The sequence below is a fragment of the Parus major genome, chromosome 2 (genome assembly GCF_001522545.3).
Source record: "Parus major isolate Abel chromosome 2, Parus_major1.1, whole genome shotgun sequence".
Classification (NCBI taxonomy): domain Eukaryota; kingdom Metazoa; phylum Chordata; class Aves; order Passeriformes; family Paridae; genus Parus; species Parus major.
Genome location: NC_031769.1, coordinates 13,312,978 through 13,338,322, shown reverse-complemented (window position 1 = coordinate 13,338,322; position 25,345 = coordinate 13,312,978). Strand labels below are relative to the sequence as shown.

The following is a 25,345-nucleotide window of genomic DNA, read 5'->3' as shown; positions in this document are numbered from 1 at the left end:
CCAAGATACTCCAGAGTTCTACTTATTTTATATCTTCTTAATTCTCCTTTTACATTAAGGGTTGGAGAAAGTTTCAAGATAAGTGTAAATGCTCAAAGTCATATTCACAGATCCACAGACTTAATCCTCAAATTCAGCCAACAACAGGAATTCCAGTAAGTGAATAAATTAAAAATTGTAAGAGGACCATCTTTTAAATGTATGATCTCTAGTGCGTAACAGCCAAGTCACATCAGGAAAGGACCACTCTCAGACCACATGATATTGGTTTGTCACATTATTATTAATGAGAAGATGAGAACACAGACCTGTAAGCTTGACCCTCAAATAGGAAATCTCATGAACTTTGGATAATCTAATCAAACCAAAATGAATACCCAAAACTCTGTGTCAGCTGCCTCACTTTCAAGCTTACTTGTTTGAATGACTGTCAGCATTAGGAGGTGACCTAATCCAAAGTCTATCACACTAACCAGAGAGGCACTGACTAACAGGTGCCTTCAGTGGCTTTGGGCCAGTGCATCAGAGCAACTGAACAGTATGAGGCTCAACAGAGAAGACAGCATAGAAGAACATCTAAAGAACTGGCTCAAGCTACAACACGATGCCATATATATAAAAAAATATGTGAAATGTACATAAAGTACAGATGAAGACATAAAGAACATGCAAATGATTTTGCATAAATAGATATAAATACAGATAGAACATGCGAAGCAAGAAGGATGCATGAGTTACACAGAAATTCCACATTTACAAGTTATCTCAAAAATAGATTCAGTTTAAAAGAATATATATCAGCATCCTTGATACAACAAAAATAATATTCGCATAATCTGCTAAATGGATTTTACTCTGATGCGTTACTGATGAGATCATTGTAGTCTGCCAAATCATCCACATATTTCATTAGAATAAAGAGCTACAGAAGAAACATGCATTAGTTGATTAATGAAAAAAACACAAAAATTGATTGAGACAGAAGTTCAGTAGCATTATGTTCCTTAATAGAAAAAAGACCATCATTAAAAATTAACAATTGGTAAGTGTCTTGAGCTATTTTGTCAGTGTTTTCTAGCTTCAAGGCATGCTCTTTTTCCCATAGTAACAAACAGTATTCAGACACACACAAACACACATAACCTAAATACTGCTTGAATGATTTTGCAATAATTTCTTTTTCATCCTGCTGCACCAGCAAAATCATAAGATCTATACTGCAGCATATTATTGGGATACACAAAACCATTCTGTTCCTGAAAAAAAAAAACCTACAAAAGCAAAGATTTAACATAGCACACAAACAAAAGCCACCCTCCTTAGTGATGACCTGAAGGTTTAGAAGCCTTCCATTCCAAGCAAAATTGTGCAAGTGCTTTTTTTTAAAAACATGTCATTAAATGTAAACATTTACATATCGGCAATGGAATTTTAGAAATAGCCTGTTATCACATGTTACTAATCAAATTAGCAGATCCAATTCTATTTGTTGGGAGGGAGTGGAATGACTGCTGGAGTGACTCAGCAGCAGCAGCACTGTCCTGAGATGACACAAAAGTACTGATGTGCAGGCACCTTGGTGCAGGAGCTTGTGGGCATAATTAAAACAGACACTGATAACTTCATTTTTTCCATGGATTTCCTTGCCTATGTTAAAACTGATAAAGCAGCAATCCTTCTGGTGCAACATTCAGCAGAGGATCCCTGCCAGGAGGGCTCCTGGAGCACTCTGCTGTCACAAACCAAGAAAAGCACATTACAAAAGGTCACAGGTAACTCCTGAAAATGAAGAATACTCTAAAAAAGTATACCTGTATTTCTTCAGGCCAGTGAGGTTTGCCTTCAAGAAATAAAGAAACGTGCTCAGCCACAAACTCAGAAATTTAAAGCAGTAGAACCAAAGTGGCTATTACTGCAAAGTATCAGCCCTTTGAAGAGCCCACCTTGGGCCTGAATACTCTAAAGCATGTGAAGGTCTTCTGTGTTTTATTCACACATTTTCTCGCAGCAGCCTCCGTATCACTTTCCACACATTAAAAAGCCATTTTTCAGCCCCGTTCAAGGGGGTGTTCTAGTAAATCTCACCAAAGTTTACTCAAAAAGAACAGACAGGACAGAGCATTTATCGCAACACTTCGTGTACAACAGCACCGGTGATTCCCACAACAACTTCCTGGAAAGAAGTGGAAACAACATATGTGATCCATAACTGCTTCCAGCCAGTGAAACGTAATCTGCCTGTCTTTGTGAGCCAGTATCCCAACTTCAAAGAAAATGGGTAAGATGCCAAACTAGAGACATGTCATGAGGCTTCATTCAATTATTTTCATAAACAGTTTTGATAACATTTCCTGAAAGGCATGACACAACAGGCAGAATATTATTCACACCAAGTCGCTCTCTTTTCACAACTTAAGCATTTGTAATATTTACTTCCAGCATAAAATGGTGGAACTTTTAAAAACAGATTTCTTTTATGGAAAGACCATCTGTTTGCAAATTTCTAAACAGAAGATAATCTTCTTGCATTGCTACTCGTGATTGCCTGAAGCTAGTTGGAGCCATGGACAACTCTAATAAATAAATGAAAAAATAAATAAAGCACAAGAAATCAGAAGAAAAGCCCTAACAACTACTTCAAACTACTATAGTTGAAATGTAGGCTGAGAAGTTCAAAGAAAGTACGAAAAAATTTACAATTATACTATTGGAAAGAAAGCAGCAAGATAGCAGAGATGTCCAAATCTACTCAGTAAGCAATACCACAGCATAGTAAAAGTCACCATAAATAATTCATATTCATGGTGGTCAGACAAAAACTGTTAGACTGGGGATTGTGGCATCCCTGAATGAGTCAGGAATATCAAAAAAATCTTCTGCTTAAGTATAATTTTGTTAACAGTCATCAGTGATGGGAGCAACCACAGAAGCAGTACATGACATTTTAATGGACATTTCATAACAGTCTAAGCATTTTAAAATTTGTGACTGAATTCTTTAATGCTGTGCATGTATTCAAAAAAGAGAGTAGTTATTGACCACAGTTACTTGGCCTCATCTTAAATTTGATACACTACTACAAGTGTGCTACTTGTCACTGAAGAAAGTAGCTCATACATATGACCCAGCCAAGCTAATTCAGTCTTTTTATATAATATATATATATTAATATGTATTTTATAAATATATAATCTCAATCAGCATCATATCCTTTTATAATATACTTAGAAATTCTCCTGTCACCCCTTTCACACAGAATGTGCTTTTCAAGACAGCAGTGCCCTGGTCTAAAATGCAGTACTGGGCAGTAAGATACTAAACAGTAACTGAAAGACTGTAAATACAAATTGCAAAAACAAAATAAAGCCTCACCTACAGAGTAAAGAGCAGATTCCTGAAAAAGCCTGAGGGAAGGCCTGCAGTATGTTAACTCCCAGACTTCATACATAAAAGCATACATAACAACTCTCTGCTTTGCAATACATAATACCATACATAGGGATAACAAAGAATTCCCGCAGCCACTATTAACAAGTTCCTAACAACCTAAAGTACAGTGTAGTCACTCTTCTATAACACAAGCATTTTTTCTGTGAAGAAGTAAAATCCTACATCCCTACTGGGTGCCAGGTTCAGCCCCATCTCTGGCTCATACTGTGCCAAACAGGTGACACCACCTTACCCCAGCGTTCCCACCTGCCCACAGCTGCCCTGCAGCCACACAGAAGCTGGGCAACCTCTGCTGTTGCATTTGTCACACTCCACAGAGGAGTTAAAAAATTGTGGACCCATTTAGGTATGAACAATACTACATTGTATGCCTCTAATTACCAGTGTCCACTAAGGATCCTTAGAGACAGCGTTTAAACCATGGCTACTCAGCAAAGCCTTCTCTCCACAACTATACTTCTAATTCCTGCTCTGTTCATTTTAATGCATTATTGTTTCCAAATACAATGCTTCAAATTGCAAATTATGTCTGGCTCAAGGGCTGATTATGAGAAACACTAGCACTTCTGCCTCTGTGTGAATAACTCTGATAATAATGAGTGATTGACTGAGCTCCAAGAAGTCCAAATGATGAGAAGGGTCAATTTGAACATTTTTATTAGTTTCTTTTGTTAAACCTAACACTTCGCCAGGCCAGAGACAAATACTGCATCTGGTTACCATGATTTTTTGAAACCCTACAGAAGTACAATTTAGAAAATGGGTACTGGTCTAAAGGCTGAACTTATAAGAAATGGTAATGAAACATAAAAACCCACCCATTTTACTGGCACTCAAGAGATGGTAAAAAAAAAAAAAAGAGAATAAAAAGTTGCAAAGGAAATTTGCTTCAAGACTTTCCTTCCAGAAAAGGAAAAAAAAGTCCCAGCTCTATTTTACAACCAAACGTTTTGCTTAATAGGCCTGCCTTAGGTAAACATGAGCTACAACATGAAAATCACTAAAAATGCTCACTAAGCACATGCAACAGCAGAGAAATTAGGACAGAAATGTAATACACAAGCTAGTTAGACCAGGAAATTGCAGTAACATTATTCCAAGAGTTTAGGTCTTGCACTTGTGCAATTACCCTATGTAAAATCAGCAAAAGTTAACATAGACACACAAAAAGTTAATCAAAATAGTTGCAGTTCATCTGGAACCTTCCAAAGATTATATTTTCCCTAAAGATCTCATTACCTAGAAATGTTAATATGTCAGTCAGCACTTTTTCTGTCAGTTACCAGAGATCTTTGTTGATACACAACTCCTAGAAAATAACCTCTGCTGGCTAAATTAAGCAATAGGTGATGCTGTATCTTTAGCCTCATTCACATATTTACACTTACAGGAGGAAGAGAAGCAAGACAATTTCCATCAGAAGACCACAGTCAACACTGTAGGATCTGTGGGACAAGTCTAAACAAAATATTTCAGAAACCAGACAAGTGTGCAGCTGTCATTCTCTTCTCAGAGGATGCCAACAACACCAAAAAGCAAAAATCACCTCACTGAGCACTAGCACCCAAATGCTGATGGTTTCAGGTTACAGTTTAGGGTCTCCTGTCTCATTCTGGGTATCACAATGCCACTCAAGTCTCCTTGTGGCAAGTTCAATTCTATAACCAAATCAATAATGCCAACAGGACATCTTTACAAGCTACCCTAGAACACAATTCATTTAAGTGCCCTTAAAGTGTTCAAGACCAGGTTGGATAGGATTTTGAGCAACCTGATCTAGTGGAAGATATGCCCACTCAGTAGGGGTTAGAACTAGATGGTCTTCAAGTTCCAACTCAAAACATTCTGTGATTCTATGAATCTATATTATCATAAAAAGCAGGGAGCAAAAAATAACAGGCACATTATTTTGACAGTTTGCTACAAAGATAAGGCTATGGCACAGGGATTTAGCCTGAACCAAGGCTCTGGGTAATAAATATTAATATGCCACTGCTGGCTTCACATACGTCTCTCTCTTCTACCAGCTGATATTCTGCCCTGCAGCAGGCAAATTTAGTTTGCACATGCTGTATCTTCTGGGTGGAAAATGAAGAACAAGACCTTGCACTGCAGCAGCAGCACCAGAACAAACCATCTCTGGAGCAGATGCAATAGGACTCAGGTGGATCATTGCTGGGACAGCAGTCTGACAGCACATCCCTGCAGCAGCTGCTTCCAGGGCTTGCCCAGAGCTACCTGGAGCCCTGGAGATGCCTGGCATCCTGTAGCTGCCAGTAGTCAGAGCTTGAGCTGTCTTCATGGTAACTGCAGTTGAAATAACTGTATCAATTATGATTTATGCTGCTGATTATTTTAGGGCCAATCTGGGAGCTGAGATTTTTTTTCAGATTCAAAATATGTACAAAGCAGGACTCAACTCAGGACTAGTTACAGGCAAGAGATGAGAGGTGGTGAGTTGGGTTTGGTTGGGGGGGCTGGTTTTTTGTTTTGGTTTTGGGAGGTTTTTTTTGTTTTGGGTTTTTTGGTTTGTTTTTTTTTTGAATTGTTTTGTTTGGGGTTTTTGGTGTATTTTTTTGTTGTTGCTCCAGCCACCATATAAATAAGCTCCTAGCACAGAAAGTCTAAGACCTGGACCAGCCCCATGCACACTGACATTTTTGTTCTCATTTCTACATGCTCAGGCACTATAGAAAGCAAATGACTAGGCCTGTATTTATTTAGAAATCCAGACAGATGATGTTTAAAATAAACCCAGACTTGACTTCAAAGATATCCGGCTCTTGAGATCTTCTTCTTGTTCTTCTTCAAATGATAACAGCTCTGCTCACACTCCGTGCTGCACACAGTATACAGCAATCATCACTGCCATTTCAATATTTCTTTAGAAAATGTAGACTAAAATAAATCTTGAAAAAAACCCCCAACAATTAAAATGGCACTGATTCTTCACATTTCCTTTAACTTACACAAGCAATTTTCTTCCTTTGGGGTTATAAAAGGCAAACAGAACTAGCAAATATTTGGAGCTCTACAGATGATACCAGGACTCCTAATGGTTACAGATTATAATATTGCTGGTATCATTATCGACTCAGCAACATCAGAAAAATTAAATACTTTAATTGTCACACTACATCTGAAACTCCTGCTTGTGCCAGCATGTTGTGCTCTGAATTTCAGGATTTTGGCACTATGTGTTAGAGACAACGATAGCATCTATAACAACATTGTGAAATATTTGAGATTTATTTGTGGTATGCTGCTGTTGAAAGGTGTAATAGCAGTTCAGCTTGTATACTAAACACCTGGAGTTGAATATGCTAGAGGCACTTACAATCGGTATAAAAATATCCTTATATTATTGTAGTACTAAAACTTGCTGATAAAGATTCTAGATACATTTTTGTTATTTAATCTTCTTTTTCAGATCTTTTAAAGCTAATCCATAATCTTTGTCACTGATTAGACATATTTTTACCAAGCATTACTTATAACAGCATAGTATGAAAGAGACATTACATATATTTTCAGTGATTCATGTATCCAACATCCATCCAGCATTCATCCACCTTCAAACTAAACAGCATTATCTAGGAGCTCTAGCACATGTTTTCAGCACACATTTATTTCATATTTATACAATACTGGAAAAAAAACATCAAAACCTGCAGACATTAGCATGGACCAGGTACTATCCTATTTTTAAAATGAGAAAATAGTTCCTCTTGAAAGTTTAAGCAGCTTGCCAAACTCCAGGAGTTTTTTGTATTGCAACCACAAAAAACATTAGGACTAACTATGCAGATTTCATTGACAAATCTAAATCTATGAAGCTAATAGTCAGTTAACACTGACTGAAGCAGTTATTTATAACTGAGAATTTATCTACCAATACAGCATTTCCAACATACTTTCAATACAAAATACAAACTCCTTAAAACAGCCGTATCAGTAGTATGCTGTTACATTTATTGAAATTAGTGAAGTTCACCAAGTAGTTTCATGAAACTATACTATGTTCTTTCTCCTTTTTGGACTAGGATCTACAAGACTGATAGCAACAAAGTCCTGAAAAAGGTGTTAGCATTTGTAGAAACTAAGAATTTATCTTCTGCAAAAGCAAACATTTCAAAATTTACTGTTAACCACATCATCAGCTAGACCAAACATACACTGTAAAACTAGTTCTTGAACTCGTTCCAGCAGGGTCTATTTTATAAACATCTACAGCCCTTTCTGGCACTTCTGCTTATTGTAAGTTTGCACAGAAGTGGTAAAATTTAATACGTGGTGGAACACTACATTAACTACTGAAATGTTATTGCACATCAAAAAGGTTTACTGCTACTTTGTAAACATGCTTACCTGAGTGCCATAAAATGCTGACATAATGAGACAGATCTACTGCAGTGCACTGCAATCAGGTCTAAGCACTTGAAATGCAAAAGCAGCTCCTTGAGAGAGAAGTCATTTACACAATCTCTAAAAGACATTTTTGTATATGGCACACTTCAAATTTTGTAGTATTTCAGAATTAGGTAAATATACCCTAAATTATCAATAACAGGACAAATTGCCAGGAACACAATATGCACGCACACTGTGTTTCACTGTGTTCTCACTTCAGCACAAAGGAACTGTCTCAAGAAACCCTTGAGCTACAGATCACTGAAAGTCTGGAAGACCTAGGGAAAACTCTATATGGTCACCCAGTTCTGGTATCCCACCCTTGGGAGCTACTATTGCTCAGTGTCAAAGTACTGGCAAACAGGGACTTCCTGGGTATCATTTAACTCTAGTGTGACCAAATTCTTATGCTCTTACATTAAATCCTAAGGAATCAACCAAACATGAGTGGAATTAAAAATAACCATTTCTTCCCCTCCAAAAGCAAAATAAATTTCCTCCTTTTATGACTGGCTGAACTACAAATGCCCGAGGTTTTACTTAATATATATATTTTGGGATGAAAAAGAAAAGTATAACTATTAATACAACACTGAGTTTAGATATTTTAAAAAAAAATAGGTGGCATTTTCTGGTGTAGCATGAAATAAAAAGGAAGACTTCTGTGAACTGCTTCTTCCCCAGTTCCACAGAAAATAATCACCCTTTCTAACTCAGTGGCTAAAACACTATTACCACATCAGCCAATCAGCTCAGTATAATAATAGTTGCCAGTCCAAGAGAATTTAGAATAAGATGCTTGGAAGCAGAATGAAAAAAAAAGTCTCTTTATAGATAAGTTCTTCGTTAACACTTAGCAGGTCATGAATGTCATGTGTCTCAAATACAGGCTCAGGTATGTTACTTCCTACACTCTTGGGGTCCTGTGAGAGCAGCAGTCCCTCAAAGTAACAGCATATCACAAAGGTCCTTTAAAATATCAAATTTTTGCATGAAAATCTTATTGTACATCCACATGTTCTTGATTCATGAGAAGGATAAATACATGCTGATTGATTCACATTTTTGTACCAACAATTATTCAGTGTCTCTTCTTCCTATCTTACCAAGGACAAATGGTTTTCACCAGGAGAGTGGTTAAGCATTGGAATAGGCTGCTGAGAGAGGTTGGCGACTCTCCATCCTTGGAGATATCTAAAACTAAACTGGGCATGACACTCAGCTGATGAAAAGTTAAAGCTGGGCTGCTGTGAGTAGGAGCTGAACCAAGCAGAAAATGTTTTTTGCCCAAATCACTAAGAGTGCAGTATTTTGAATATCTCTTCAGTTTCTCCTAATTATTGTTTTTTCCTCCAGAAGTCATCAACAGATCCAAAGCGGGGGAAATTGTCACTGTGTTTCTAATATTTCCTTCTCTCTTATTCTTTCTACAAAACGTGTGTTCCTCTTAGTTTTTCCTGAAGTAACAATTTAAAAGCCTGGATTTAAATTAATAACTATTTAAAAGCCTAAATAAGGCCTCTGAAAGCCTTATAGCTACTATTTTCCTGCTGCATTCAGGGAAACACAGGTGCTCACCAACTATTATGTGCCAGAGTATTCTATTCCAGAAATTATAAGAAAATGGTTTAATCCCATTTTGCCATTTACACTGAAGGGTTGCATAATTATGCCTTTAATGACTACTTCTTTGCACAACAGTAGGACATGCTAAACATCTTAACAGGAGGCATCAGCCTGCCAACACACCACAAATACAGATCATTGCTCCTGGGAACTGAAATGCAGTAGTAAGTTGGAGCTTTGCCTTTTTAAAAAGATCATCTGTCCTGCAGCTGCAAACTTAAGTACCTTAAGAAAATATTACTTAACCACCTATGTCACCCCAGATACAAAAATATATTAAGTTGCATTCATTTTCCTCTAAGTCAACATTCCTATTCCTGTTTTTAAAAAGGATTTTTGAAGATGTCTGCTTTAAAAACATAATCTATAGCATCCACAATATATACCAATGTATAGGTGCTATCAGTAGTGAATTAAGCCTCCAAAGAACCTTTCCAAGAGATAACAAACCAAATGTCATTAATAGAGCTTTTCACCTAACAAATACTTCATGTCTCAAGACGGTCTTTATCTATGATGCTTTGTTACGGACTAGCGCACTGCCTGTTTAGTCTTCAATTATCACATGAGGTGGAGGAAAAAATCCTATTTCTATATGAGCTTCAAATGAAATTGACTTTGAATCTCTGAACTGTCAACAAATTCTTCCCTGAAAAGGCTGGCTTTGCAGAGATTATAAAGAAGGTGTCATCCTTGACACTTGTGTTCTATATTCATCCAGCAGGCCTGGAAGAGCAGCGCGCAGAACGCCGGGCAGGATGGCGGAGGGCTCAGCTGTCACCCTGCCTGCCTCTCTCGCTTGCTTTGCAGGCAAAGGCAGTGCTGAAGGTGTCAAAGGTTCTCTATTTAAAGTCGCTGACAAGCAAAGGAAGAACACTGGAAGAATATGTTAGCAGCCACTATGAACTCGTCTCTAGTAACAAGTCATCCCGACACTTACTTCTGGATGTTAGAAACAAGAACCCTGGTTCTACTGAAGTTTTTTAAAAAAAATCTAAAAAACAAACAAAAAGAAACCCCAAAACAAACAAACAAAAAAACCCCAACCAAACCCCCATATAGTATACCACCATCAGAATTATAAGTTCAAGATTTACTCTGGGAAAACCCAGTGTTAAGAACACATAGAGCAAAGCCCTGCTTTCTGTCAGAGTGACAAACCAGAAAGCCACATACAATTATGTTAATCTCCCACTTCAAATCTCCCTTGCACAATTGCATACCACTGCTTTCTGTGTTTCGTTTAAAAGTCATAGAGTTTACTAACCACTTAATGAAGCTGCATTCCTTAAATCCCTGACAGATTATGTGAACTTGTTTGGTTTAGAAACGTAAATTTGCCATTTCACTCCCCCCTGCCCCAATGACATCTTAGTCAAAAGCTGGTGTGCTTGGGGCTGGAGGCAATGAAACACACCTCTCCTCAAAGCAACTGCCTCCACTGAGCAGCAGGAAACAGGAAGGCAAAGAAATGAACAGAGAAAGGAAGGAGAACTGCTTGCCTTTCTGAAAAAGAAAAGTTATTTCCAACCAAGCTTATCTCTTTCAGTCCCTTATTTAGTTTTAATTGGAAAGAAGGAAGTGAAGAATATGAAAATGCTTTGAAAGAGCCTTGTAAGAGTCCTGTGTAATCGTCTGCATCAAAGATGACAATTTGCTGCATGGATGATTTCAGTTGAAAGGCTTTTCTAATGCTGTGTGTCCCAGTGGCCAGCTGAAACTTTGAAAATGGATCAGGACAAAGTAGCCCAGAAGAGCAAAGGAAGGGTTCATCAACAGTATCCAACTTGCAGACAGGATGAGGTCGGTGTTTCTCCTCTTAACTTTGAAAGGATATCCTGCTTAGACCCTGCATCCAGGATTGCAGTAGGCCATGCATTTTCTAGCTGGTGGCAGAAGGGGGGAAGCAGATGTGGACTTAATGACAGTGGTGCCAGCTGGCTTGTAATAGCAGCAGGCAAAAACCAGAGCACAAGCGGCCCCACATTCCATTTACCTGACCAACGACCCAGCTCAGTGTTTCTGATGAAAGTCTCAGCACAAGCACCACAAGCTGTCGGCAACTTTCTTATATGAGCATTAGCAAACCCAGGCACAATTCAGTGTGCACACAGTGGGCTTCCAAGTTTGAAATGATGCAGCTGATGGGTGTTTAAGCAGCCTCCTCTGTGTTCCAAGGCTCAAGATTTATGGTGTTTTGTTCCATGAGCACTAAAGAAAAAAACCCTCTAACTTTTAGAGCTCATTCCCATGTTTTCTATTAAATCCATATATCAGTAAGTGTCATTCACCAATACAAAGTCCTATTAGTCATGCTTCCAAGGAAAATGTCGTTATTGCTGTTTCTTAAACTACTGAATGATAGAAATCAGACCCCAGATTTTGTTTTATCAAGTCTGAGGTATTTGCCAGTTTTGCTGATTAGGGTATAATTCAACAGTATTTTATACAATTCTGACAGGTTTTAGTTATTGTGCCTAGTTAAAAGTCTGAGGATTGCTATTAAATAAAAGAGAAAGAAGGTTATTACTAAATCAATGGTGTAACCTTTGTGAGTTGCTTTTCATCTCCTCACAGATTTTACCATGAGAAAACTGACATGAAAACCAGAATAGGCAATACAAGGAAGTCATGTAATAAGCAACAGTAATTCACGTAGGTTATTCTCCCAAATGCCTAGTCAGTGATCTCAGATAGCTAATGTGGTTGAAATATGCAATTCAGAGCTACAAATAGTATGTTTATAAATCTGGCTATGTCCAATGCACCTTGGAAACAGCTGTGTGGGGGAAAAAATAGTCAGCAGTATATCTGATTTCAACTAAACAAGGTTGGAAAATGAATTATCTATTTCCTCTCACAGAACTTGAAAATACAACACTGCAAGGCTCCCAGTAATCATTTTAAATGTAATTAAATCTAATTAGGATTAGATTTTAATGGTAATCTGGGGGTATTACATTTGCATTGGTTATTCAGTGCACTGATTTACCCACCCATATGGTAAAACACTTAAAATAGGAATTAAGGATCAGCTACCATACGTTATGACTTTACATCTCTATCAACATCACAGGCCAGATCTTAAAATATTCAATCTCTGATACAAAAATCATATGCATATGATTAATTTTGAGCATACTGTCTTGCTCTGTGAAGCTCAACACACAGTGCTTATGTTCTCCATTGAAAAGTCATGTTTATGTGGGACCCAGGTAATTCCTATGGTAGAAAATTTATTTACTTCATAAACACACTTATCTACAGATGCTTCAAATTATATTACATCTATTCCATAAATAATCTCCAAAACTGATGTAGATATTTCTTTCTTAAACCCCAGGTTAAGGTACAAGTCATATTCCCCATCTTTTGTTATCATCATCTGCTCCTCACACAAATCTAAACATACCATATGAATTTTCAATGCCATTTTTCTCCAATCATATCAAGGGTTAATTGTTTCAGTAGGTTTGGGTTTTTTTATCAGGCAGTGACTGACTGTCCCTAGATATTTTCAGCAAGACATGACTAGTTAGCTTGGCCTCCCTACTATCCCCTTTCCTGCCTTTGGAAAACCAGAACTGCTTCTTTCTCATTATTCTCAATGTCTTGGAGGTTCATTTTCTTCTTAACATTTTATTCCTCAGACACATCCTTTCCTGAGACTGACCACTTGCTGGACATATTTTCATCAGTCCAGTCACCCATCTAACAACTATATCCAAGCTTGTACACTGGGAAGAAGCATGAATTAAGTAAAGGGATGCTAAGTGATCAGCAGCACCACAGCAGATGTGTCACTTCATCATCATCATCCAAAACCCTCAAATATAACATCTCAAATCTTCCTCTCTCATATCCTATGGGGATCCACTTTCATAAAAATAGTCTGTACATGACAGGGGCAAAAGGAAGGGGAAAAAAGCACCATATACCATTTTTCTCTCTCAGGGAGTAAGGTCAAAGAATTGCACAACAGAGAGGCCCATTAAATTAATGTACATATACCAGCACTAATTGCAGGCACACTCTTTGAAACTGTGAAGACTCTTAAGGCAACACTACAATGACTTCAACATCTGATTGTTTTTGTCAGGTTAATTTTTATCAAAAAACTAAAACTCTCTTAAAAATAAACTAAATCAGACTCAAAATGAGTAAACGTATTTCATATTGCATTTGGAGAAGCATACAGACTTTTATAAACTTCTGATGTCAAAACATATCCACTGAAGGCTTCTCAGCAGTGAAACAAAAAACTAGCAGAACTTAGTATCAGCTTCCCAAAACCTATTTCCTCAGCTGGCAGTGGCCATCCAGGCATCTTCTAACTGGAGAAGAAGGAACTGCACAGCATTTCACAGGCCACAGGATTTGGCACATGATCCTCTTGAAAGGCTAAGACAAGAATGATCCCACTACTCAGATAAAACAGATTCAGGTGTAAGGAAAGCACTGCAGCACCTGCCTCTCCTCCAACAGACCAGTATTTCTGCTCGACACTTTTCTAGGCTAATTTCTGTCCTCCTGTTATCTGTGAAGAGACTTCTCAGCCAAATGGCATAATTAAATAATCCATTGTGTCCTGAAATGTCAATTTGAAAAAAGAAATATACACATGCTCAGACAGATTTATGTCATAGTCAGAAGGGTGAACTTCCAGCCTGTCCACAGCCCAATGCCAGCAAAGGTCCTCTGGAAATAATGGGAGCTGTGTGTCTCAGAGCCACACAGTTTTGCAGTTTTCAGTTTGCAGCTCTCTGCCAAGGTTATGTCAATCCTCTTTACTATGTTTGATACAAGAAGGAAAACAATGGAGGTGTTTAGAAGATTTACTTATGATTTTAACTTCTTATCTGTATCATCCAGGGATTTCTTGAAAATGATGACTAGATGCTGAAGGATAAAGGTAACATAGGGTTCTCTAGTGGAACTTTCCATCTCACAGTACAGTTTAATGAAGATTCCAGTAGCAAATCCTAAGATTTTAACTGAACACAAGGAGACTTATTTTTATACATCACACAGACTCTACTTTTTGAGATGCCAGTTTGCATATAGGCAACGAAAAGCCTTTTGCCTAAATAAAGACATTGGAATAAAGTGTCAGTTAATAGCAATTTCATCCCACTAGTGTTTTTGCCCATACAACCTAATGAAGAAAGATTATTTAAAGAATAGAGCACTGAAAAGGAAGAAAAGAGTGAAAAGGAGAAAAGAACGACAAAGAAATCACAATGTTGTACAGAACTAAAACATCCAATTATGCTTTGATCCTGGTTTGAATTTTAAATGTTACTGTCATCATTATTTTCTATCACACAACTTCTTTCAGTGATTACTTGATATCTATGATGTGTGTCAAATGTACAGAAAAACAAAGTATGTTATAGGTAGAAGTAGTAGCTTATTTTGCAGACATAACAAAGCCCATCTCTCAAACATTATTGAGAAGCCTGTCAACAAAGCAAATCAAGCACCAAGTGGAAATGAGGCATAGTGCTTAATTCTCTCAGTCAGCATTTTCTTGCTTGCCAGGAACACCTCTCTTGTGTGGGCTGACAAGGTGCAAGCTAATTTACAGATCCAGGACGAGTCAGCTATATCCAGATAGCATTGCTCTCACATTAATTAAGAGGAGAATGAAAAGTAAAGTTCACCCAGAAATAGTAGTGAATGAAAAAACTTCAAGAAAATGTTGACCGTTATGAAGAGCAAACAAAGCATTGGATCATCCCATCACTCAAATTAGTGTTTTTTCCAGATTAGACTTCAGAAGTGTTATATCAAGCCCACAGAAAAGGTTACCTTGTCTGGACCATGGAGCTGCCCAAGCTTTCTAGATGTTGTAAACACTTTCTTATAGAACTCACAAGACAACACTCAAGGTATCCAAGACGCTAATACTCAGAACCTATAGAGTTCATCATGTATATTGTGCCTCAATTTCACCTGTCATTTCTTCTGCTTAAAAATGACAGGGTGAAGAAAAGAACCAGCCAGCATGTCACATCTCCTGCCTTCCACACTCTCCCAGCGTGGGATGCAATGCTCTGCTCCAGTCTTGAACTGAGGCAGGCTAATGTCCAGAGGATGAGGGCATCCCCATGGATCTCACAGGCTGGAGGACTCTCTTCCTGTTTGACATGTGGCATTATCTCCTATAATTCTTCTTGTTTTCTATGGCATACACTGTCTAACAGCCTGGTATTATTTAATGTTTTCTAAAGCAGATTTCAGAACAATATTTTCTAATTAACTACTTTTTTTTTTTTTCCCTGATTAACCACTCTTTCTATTTATTACTCTCATAATATAATTCTCAGTTACAGAACAATTCTCAAGAACCTGTGCAGTTACAACACACATTAAACTAATATTTTACACAATAAAGAAAGTAATGGGATGAAAGTTAACTGAAATTCCCCTTTCATGCTTTCAGAGCAGAATCATTAATAAATATTTAAAATAATACCAGTACCTCACTTTAAAATTAAATAACAAACACTGCCTTAATATTGTGTTTTCTTTGAAATATATTTATTTACTCTAGCTAGCTAAAAGAAGGATGGATTTTCTTGCTCTCTCACCCCATTCCACAAGTGATCAAAGACGTTTGTCATGTTACAACATTTACCCACAACAGCAGGGTATACCTCAGCAGTGTGCTCCTTTCAGATCACTTATGTCTGCTGGAGGGGTGACTCCTTTAAAAAGAACTCAGTGTTTGGTAAATCAGGCCTTTCACTGACCCATTCTCTGTGGGTTCTCAGAGCACACAACCTTAGGTCCTGTCTTTACTTGAGAGGAGCATGCTGCTTCTCAATCTCAAACTGATTCATCTCTTTCACATCATGCCTCCATGATACCAATAGTCTTAACAGTAAAGCAAAGAAAAGCATTCATTTGGCAACACATAAGCTTTGGGTACAGTATTAAAGAAGAAAAATTTAAAAAAAAACCCAAATGTTTTGAGTGTCAAAGGATATGAGCATGACTTAAGACAGCACCAAAGACTTTCAAAACCAAGCCAGTCTGTGGCTTAAAATTACTTTTTCCTTTGCCTTTCCCATCCTTTGGCCTGCCAGCCATCTCCTTCTCTTCCATTCTGAGCTGCCTCCCTTTTATGACACCGCCCATAGGCTCAAAAATTGAGATCAGCCTATATACATCATGTATGGATTTGCATAGTAAAATACGGCCTCAGCAACAATTTACAATATAATGACTAATTAGAAAAAGAAACTTCTTTTTATAATTCATTCTACATTTGATTGCAAAGTACCTACCTGAACATGTCTCCTAAGCCTTTCAGCATTCCTTTCTTTGCCTTAATTTTATCCTTCTCTTTATCTCGATCTTTCTTCTTTTCCTTTCCAGTTTTTTTTCTGTCACCTTTATCTTGGCTTCCATTCATATGTCTCTCTAATGAGTGGGATGGCTGGTCACTTGCTGTGGACACAGATTCTCTACCAGATCTTGAGCTCTCCTCTGTGTCTTCCTCCACTGAAAGCACATATTAAGAAACATCAATGACATAAGAACAAGAAAAAAGGGCAGACTTTTTGGTATATTCCATAAAGTATTTTGAAGCAGGATATATGCAAAACCACAATAAACTTTTTTTTTTTTTCCCTTAAATCAGTATCTGCTCACATGGTTTTCCAAGAGTCTTCATTAGAAGTATTAAACTCATAAAAGCAAGGAATTCACCTTTGCAGACCATTCTGCAAAACACAATTTGCACTTTATGAGTACTCTGGATAATGTATGGATTAATAAAGACGATTAACAAAGTGATGTTAAATTGGCCCATTTTGTTTCAGTATCTAAATCAGTTGAGGAGACATTTAGAAATATTTGCAAGAAGTAACAACAGCAGTGCAGCATGCCTTGTCCATAAATTCTTAGTAATATTCTCATAAAAATATGAAAGTCATTAGGGAGTGTTAACCCTTAACACAAGCCATAATATACTTTTTCTTCTTCTGTAAGTAACATAATAGTTTTTTTATGCTTCTTCATTTCCTGAAGCCATTTAGAACACATCATGCACTATGATTGTTATTTTTGGTGTTACTCTTGGTTGAGACGGGGCAGCTTGTGGGGCTCAGGTGGGGAGATTTCATCCAGCAGAACAAGTAAAATCCTTTAAGGGCAGATAACATGTTCCTCCTCTGTTTCTAATCCAAGACCAGGAGTCCCAAAGCACACCCAAGGTTAAATTTAACAGCCCACATGTATTTCAGAAAGTCTGAAAGAAAAATAAGTAAAAGAAAAAAAATCCACTGAAAACCCAAAAACTGCTTCAGTAGTTTAGTAAGAAAGAAATAAAACACTTCAAGCTGGTGAGCCAGAATACTGCACTGCATGGCTCGTGAAGCTGTGACTTTCCATGAGCTCTAACATTTTATATCATCACATTTAAGTAGGGCTCCAACCACCTCCCAACTTTCCAAGAGACTGCACAAAGCAGCAATTAGGATCACAGATGCATACTTAGTATTGCCTCCTGTAGTTCCAATGAATACAAAAGCTCCAAACAACTTTTGGCAGTAGAATTTGAAAAATACAGTCTTGCCTTATATATACACAGTGAATGGAAAAGAAAAAAAAAATAAAAATAAATTGTACTCAGTAAGATTTTGAAATGGTCATGGCTTATAGAAAGAAAAAAAATTGGTTTTTAGTTTCACCTATGTTTACTACTTCTTAATATTATTATGCTAATATTACTCAAGACCTCAGCAACTCTTCTACAGCCAATAGAAGAGTGTAATTCCTCAGAAATTTCTCATATATATATATACTCATATATATACTATGTAATATATATACTATAAATTTCCCATATATAGACTACTGTAGAACATAAACTTGCTTTTCTTAGTCGTAGTTCATCTTCACCTCACAAGTAAATCATTGAACCTGAAAAATCTACAAATCACTGACTGAAAACCATTTAATATAGTGTCTTCTCTCTCTCATAAATTTGCTTGCAAAATACTCTTTATTCCTTAGTATTATACTCCATAGATGGGTCCAATAGATTTTGTACTTATTCCCCAAGTATCAAGTTTTCCAAATATTCTCCAACCCTGGATGATAACATAGACATACTTCAAGAAAAATATACCATGTCAGATACATCTCAACATCAGTAACTATTTTTGAATCTTAACTAGTACTCTGAAGTACAAACTACCAGAGTGGCCAGGCCTTGGCATTTAGTTCAGGACTGCTATGAGTAAAGCAGATGATACAGCTTCTCAACTGTAGAAACAGTTTTAATATTCATGTTATCGTATTTTAGGAAACTAATAGGTCCTATACATGCCTCTGTACTAGCTGTTCTTGTACTTTTTTTGGTTCCAGCATTTCTTAATCAGTGTCTGGAATGATATTTAGTTATTATTAAAAGAATTGTGGAAAACACTTTGGATGGAATAGAAATGTTAATTTTTTACATGTTAATTTATAGCTACAATCTGTTCTAACTAGACATTTAAAAGACTGTACTTGCAAATGAATATAATTAGTAAAAATATAAAAGTGTACGGAATTTCTGACAAATTTTGAAGTCAACTGTTTACTTGGAACTTCACTACTAGAATTTTAAAGATGAATCCATTTTGACCTATGTTTGTACATACTCATAAAACAATACATTAAATAAATCATAAATATGTATTGTTTACTGTGCTATGCTGAATTGTGGAACAACTTGTCATAACAGTATGTCATGGTTTAGGAAGGGTACTCCCCAATTTGGTGCTCCTACTCAGACTCTCCCAAACACAGCCACCCACTCGCTCCCCCTCCCTTCCCTTGCCCTTGCAGCAGGATGGAGAGGACAGCTGGAGGCACAAAAGGTAAAGATCACAGGTTGAGATGAGAACAATTTACTGGAAATGGCAATGAGATAAGAAAACCAACAGTAACAGCAACACTACGAATAAAAGAGCTCACAAGAATGATTGGCACAGAAGTTTGAATCCCTGACAATGCCTGACTGCTCCCTCCACTACTCTACAGGAGTTCGTAGGGACCTCTTCCCCCATATCTGGAAAATGATGTGAGGTGGTATGGAATAACCTCTGGGTCCTGGCCATGTCCCCTCCTGGCTACTGCAAAAGCCAACCCCGTCCTGGCCAGAACCCAGGACACAAAGCCTTCACTACTATTTATTTTGCACGATCCATGAAGAACATTGTCTCCTTTCTATATTTGTGTTGCAATTAATATTTGTCTATCATACACATGATAGCTTTGCTTGCAATTAACTCAGTAGCTTAGACTGAGGCCTGTGAACTGGGTTGCCTGTTGTCCTGGAGTAAACACTGGTTTCTCTACTGTACAAAAGAGATTTCCAGTTTTCTTAAGAAGACCCAACATGAAGAAACTTGTTTCACTTTTATGCAGTGCAGTCATCCTGCAATTAACATACACATAATTACTAGTGTTTAGAAAAAATGCAAATGCTGCTCAATTAACATTCAAACCCAGGCTACAAATGAAACTTCTAATTTTTGTTATGTTGCAGTAATGACATTAGGTTACTGCAAAACACAGGATGTATTTGTTTTGGTGCTGTTATTTCCTTTTTATCCTGCAACCTCCTGCCTCCCCATTCAGGATGCTGAAGCCAAAAAATTAAATTGGAGTATACTTTAAACATCAATTAAAATGAACACTAGTGTCATTTCATGAACCATGCTGCACTAAGGAGTACTACACAAACAGGTATTATGAAGCTATTCTCCTAATTAGCCCATAAAATGGAGAAGATGCACATGAGGAATCAAAGCTACTTAATGTGAAACTATTTTGTGCTAAGCTTCTAGGCCTCTTATTGTGATATTTAATACAGCCCGAGATTCCAGCAATTAAGATTCAGCAATAGATTAGAAAGCTTTGTTGATGTCTCCCAATCAAAATGCCTTGTTCTTCTTCATCTCACTAAAGATAAACATTTTACTTCTAGTCAGCTCTTTCAAGTATTAAGGAAAAAACAAAAAAGGAAAAAAAACAAACAACAACAAAAAAAAACAAAAAGAAAAAACACCAGAAAAAATCATCTGTAAAAGCTGAACGTCCACACCTCTTTCCACAAATGTTCCTTCTTTACAGCCATTAAAACTCACACACATCTTCTCAAATACCTGAAATGTTACCTCAGAATCAGTCAGTGACATCTGATTTAATCCTACATTTAGTAATTTAACAGCACATTGTTCCAAGGACATTTGGAAGAGTCAGCCCCTTTGTCACATATGCTACCTGTATTTTTTATGGCTTTTGTACATGGAATGATGACATGTTAGGAATTCCTGTATACAATGCATAGCAGTGCTATTATTTGCTAATCCAAAGTGAGTCACTGTCTGGAAGACAAAAAAACACTTCTAGCACTGAAACACTTGGAAAAAACAAAAAAAATTCCAGTAAGACAAATGGATCCAACCTCAAGGGCATCAGCAAATTGACCACCAGCATGTTTGCCTGGGTTTTATAATGAGAGAAAGCCACATTCTAATTTCAAACAATTATGGAATAATTAAACACAACTTAAAAAAAACCTTAGACATCGTTATGGAAGCAGTGAGGCATTAGTTACGTTAGAACCAGATTGTTAAACTCCTACATATTCATATGTGCCCAAACTTTGTCCAGCTGAAGACACCATTTGGTAAATTCTCTGGAACTGAAGTCCATATAGAATTTGCACAAAGTGGAGCATACTGCAGTGCTTTGAGGTTTAATGCAGATACAGACATTCCCAGGAAGACATGCAACATAGGGCTGGAACAGCTCTTAAGCTCCCATGGTCACCATGAGAAGCAAAAATTCTCAAGGACTGAATTCTGTCCAATCTATTTATCATATTTGCTTTGCTTCTGATCTGCTTCTGTGAATCTGGCACTTCAAATTGCTGGAATACCTCTTAGATGTTTCACTACCATATGTGGAAGCTATTAGAACACAAGAAAATGTGTAGTTCTACACATATATAGCTTGGTCACACTTTGCTCAGCCCTTCTTTACCATGGCATCTGACAATCCTTGCTCTTGCTCTCTCATGACATGAGGTAGCTTTTGGTCCACTGGTGCAAGACAGCTTCATCCAGAGATGAAGGCAAAGACCCACCCCATGATATTTTGATTTCAGCCAGAAGGCTCTGTCTGGTTCCTGCTTGTGCTGGTTCTGGGTGGTGTAGGGTTATTTTTCTCCCTAGTGGCTGGTATGGGGCTGTGTTTTGGATTTGTGCTTAACACAGGGTTGATAATATAGAAATGTTTTTGCTATTGCTTACACAGAGCCAAAGCCTTTTCTGCCTTTTGTACAGCCACAGAGACAAGGAAGTTGAGGATGTATAGGAGGTTGGACCAGGACACATGACCCCAGCTGAACAAGGGATATTCCAGACCACATGGCATCGTGCTTAGTGTATTAAGGACCTAGTTCTCCTGGGGATGCCTAAGCACTTGCCTGCCCATGGGTAGCAGTGAATTAATTCTTTGTTTTGCTTTGTTTGTGTGTGTGGCTTTTGCTTTCCCTATGAAACTGACAATATCTCAATCCACAAGTTTTCCAGCTTTTACCCTTCCAGTTGTCTCCCCAGTCCCACTGATAGGGGAGTGAGCAAGCAGCTGCCTGCAGGAACTAAGCCACAACACCACTGCTCCCATGTGAAGGATCTAATGGGCTCCAAATACTTCCTTGCTACTCTCCATGCATTGCATCAAAAGCTCAAAACCTCTTACTAGAATCTCATAAACCTATACTCACCCTGAAAGCGCTTCACAATGACAGCTTTGCTATACTTTTGTTCAATTGAAGTTAAACCATCTGTAACTTCTGGACAAACCTTGGAAATCTGAAGCCTCAAACTAGGATATTGCTATCACTGGGCTCACACCAACAAGGCCTTCTATAAAAACATGGTCTTATGGCCCAAAGGACCAGAGGCATGCAGTTTGTATGAATGAGCAGGATCATTACACATTTTCCCACACCTACTCTTCTACTGGCCAGAAACAGATTGACAGCCAGCAGCACCACACCAGAATTTAGCCACACTGCTGTGTGGAATTGTTAGGTGCTGGAAAAGCAAAGCAGAATTAATTCCATCTGTAGCTACCTTTGAGAAAAGTGACTGGAAAAATAATCTCTCTTGTGGCCTCAGAACACTCTTAAAAAGAGGCAGATAAAAAAAAAAAAGGCCAGGAGTTTTTAAAAAATAAAAGAGTGGTTACAGAAGTAACTTATAAAACAATATTGAGGAATGATGCTTACGAAACAGAATTTCTGAAACTAAATAAAAAGAGTTTTAAAAATGAAGAATTTTTAAAAATTCCTTTTCAAGTCTCCATTAAATTCAGGCCAAGTACTTTACCAGTTCAACCTTCCCACCATCATCTTCATTCATAAACTTCTAAGTAGCAGCAGGTTGATTAAAAAAAAATTCTGCTGGTGTGTGACAAGTTGAAAGTAGTGCAACATGAAGGTTAAAAATTCAATGATTTTAAAGCAACCCCTGATTGAGGTAATTTACCATTCATACTATTTTCATTCAATATGAGTTGTCATTTTACCAGCCCATTCTTACATAGTTCAATAATGATAAGGTTAGCTTTGAAGTGATTCTTTTATGTTAATGACATTCTCCACATGTTGGGTCATACTTCAGGTTAAATAACTGAAAATGTAAATGAATGCCCATTAGGGTGGGTAATAGCTGATCATTAACTTTATATTTTATTAGATCTGCCAACCTTACTCACTCTAATTAAAGGACAGTGATTTCTTTTTATCCCCCCAACACTACAAATGTAGTATTTCAAAGTTAGATGCCTATATTTTTGTAACATAGATTTAGTGGGTTCGCCTTTCTGTCTAAATTTTTTCTAGTTTACATTAGTACATTAATTAGCCATCTTACAGAATATTTTGAGAATAATTTAAGTGAACACATTCCAAATAATCTTATTCTCTTATTTTGGAAAGGAAGAAAGCTACAGAGTGTGGTGATCTGTTAAAGCAAATGAAGGGAAAAAGACTAAATATTGACAAAGTTAGTTCTATTCTTTTAAAATTCTAAAATTACGTTCTACCACTTAAGTCGATTTCTAAAGGAATTAACCTATCCCATCAACACTCATTATGTAAAATAACAGTTTACTTACAAGTTTCCATGCCTTCATCATCATCATCTGCTACAGGTTTATCGTATGACTTGTCTATGGCAGCTCTGAAGCTTTCGTTGCAGCCTCGTCCTCGGATAATTCGTGGGCGTGGGCGGTGGAAAGGAATGTCACCATTCAGAGTCACCTCAGCAACGGCTGTCTGCAGACTTTCTAACGAGCTGGATTTCTTCAGACCTAACGAGGGCCCCACATCTCTGGTTGGGGAACCTTAGTGATTTAAAGAGGGGAAAAAAAGTAATTAGAATTAGTATTGAGAACATCATGCTTGATTATGCATATCCATCCTGAAAGTCTTTGGGGACACATTTAACATTATTCACATCATCTCTCAATAATCTGCAGGGAATTCTCCACAGATTTGTTGGTCTCAGAAGCAAATGAGTATGTCAAGTCACAGTCAACGAAACCGACAATGTTAGCAATGTCTGGCTTTTCAAACCAGTGAAGAGAGACCAACATCCATTACTATTATTTTACACAATTTAAATTAAAAAGAAATCATGGGGCTTTAAAAACTTAGCTCATACAACCAGCTCAGACACATATCTAACAGCATCTAACAAAACAATTGCTTATTTTTGGTTTGAGCAGAAGATTTCCTCTGTACTAGCAACTGATGAACAGAGAGCAGCTTATGGGCATAAATCCTACTGTGTTCAGTGTAACAGTCTTGCAAAGTAGCCTGACCTCTCGCTTCAAGGAACATGCTGTTTGTCTGAGTTGTAAAGACTTTCATCAAATTACTAACAATTTCATAATTAAATGCTTCTGAGAAGTATCAGCTGATTTGCTCAGAATTTGTGAAATTGCTTAACAATAATCTGTGGAAAGGACCCAATAAAATGGGCAATACCAGTTATCCCACAGGAAAATAAACACACTCCTGGCAGTCATGAGGAGAGACTGTTTGGGCAGCACTATCACAGCTGGGGCTGCAAGCAGCTTTCATCACTGCAGCATGTCCAGAGATGTGCCAAGGAAGCCTCAGGCATTGTTCTGCAAAAGCCTCTCTCCATCCGGACTTTACTTCTCAGGTTTGTGTACAGCCTTTGTTCTCAGACAACCACTCACACTGCAAATCACCTCCCAACTGCACAATTAGATCTCATACTAAAGTTAAAACTGGGAAGAATCTTTCAGGGAAAATTTAAAAAACACCACATTTTATTGAAGTGATTTTATTCAAAAGCACAAGTACAGTCTTAGCTACATTTTCCACAAAACTTGGGACCGCAAAGCAAGATGAGGTGGGACAACATCATCATGGCTACATTTCCTGAAATTATGATACCAGAGCCCTCACCTATATTATGAAATTTGCTTTTTTTCTCTACCCAAAGGGAGCACAAAAGAGAATTGCTGTGGCACCACAACAGTCCCAGGTGGTAGGCTGATATCCAGTTGACATCAGTATCCTCATCTGGCAGAAATAAATTTCACAGCCAGCCACCACTGAGAGCCAGAGCCAAGGCTTGAATCACCAGGAATTCCAAAACTAGGAACAGTACATTAGTAAGCATAGGTGTGAATAAAGGTGTAATAAAAGAAAACTACCTCTTTTAAGTGTTTATCTCAGAGTAATACAAAGTTCTGAAGATGATTCCTATTCTGGTAGATATCAGGAGACAGAAGGGAAACAGCATCTGTC

At 37.5% G+C, this 25,345-nt stretch overlaps 1 protein-coding gene across 16 annotated transcripts in view; it reads right to left on the bottom strand.

The window, feature by feature from the left end:
* The window catches only part of PARD3 (par-3 family cell polarity regulator), a 395,821-nt gene that overhangs the window by 120,727 nt on the left and 249,749 nt on the right, over positions 1-25,345 (bottom strand). For all 16 annotated transcript variants that reach the window (XM_033520528.1, XM_033520545.1, XM_033520530.1 and 13 more), the window contains 2 exons: positions 23,677-23,904; positions 16,779-16,995 (listed from right to left, as the gene is read on the bottom strand). In XM_033520528.1, the coding sequence (XP_033376419.1) occupies positions 16,779-16,995; positions 23,677-23,904 (445 nt within the window). The remainder of the gene's footprint in view (positions 1-16,778; positions 16,996-23,676; positions 23,905-25,345) is intronic.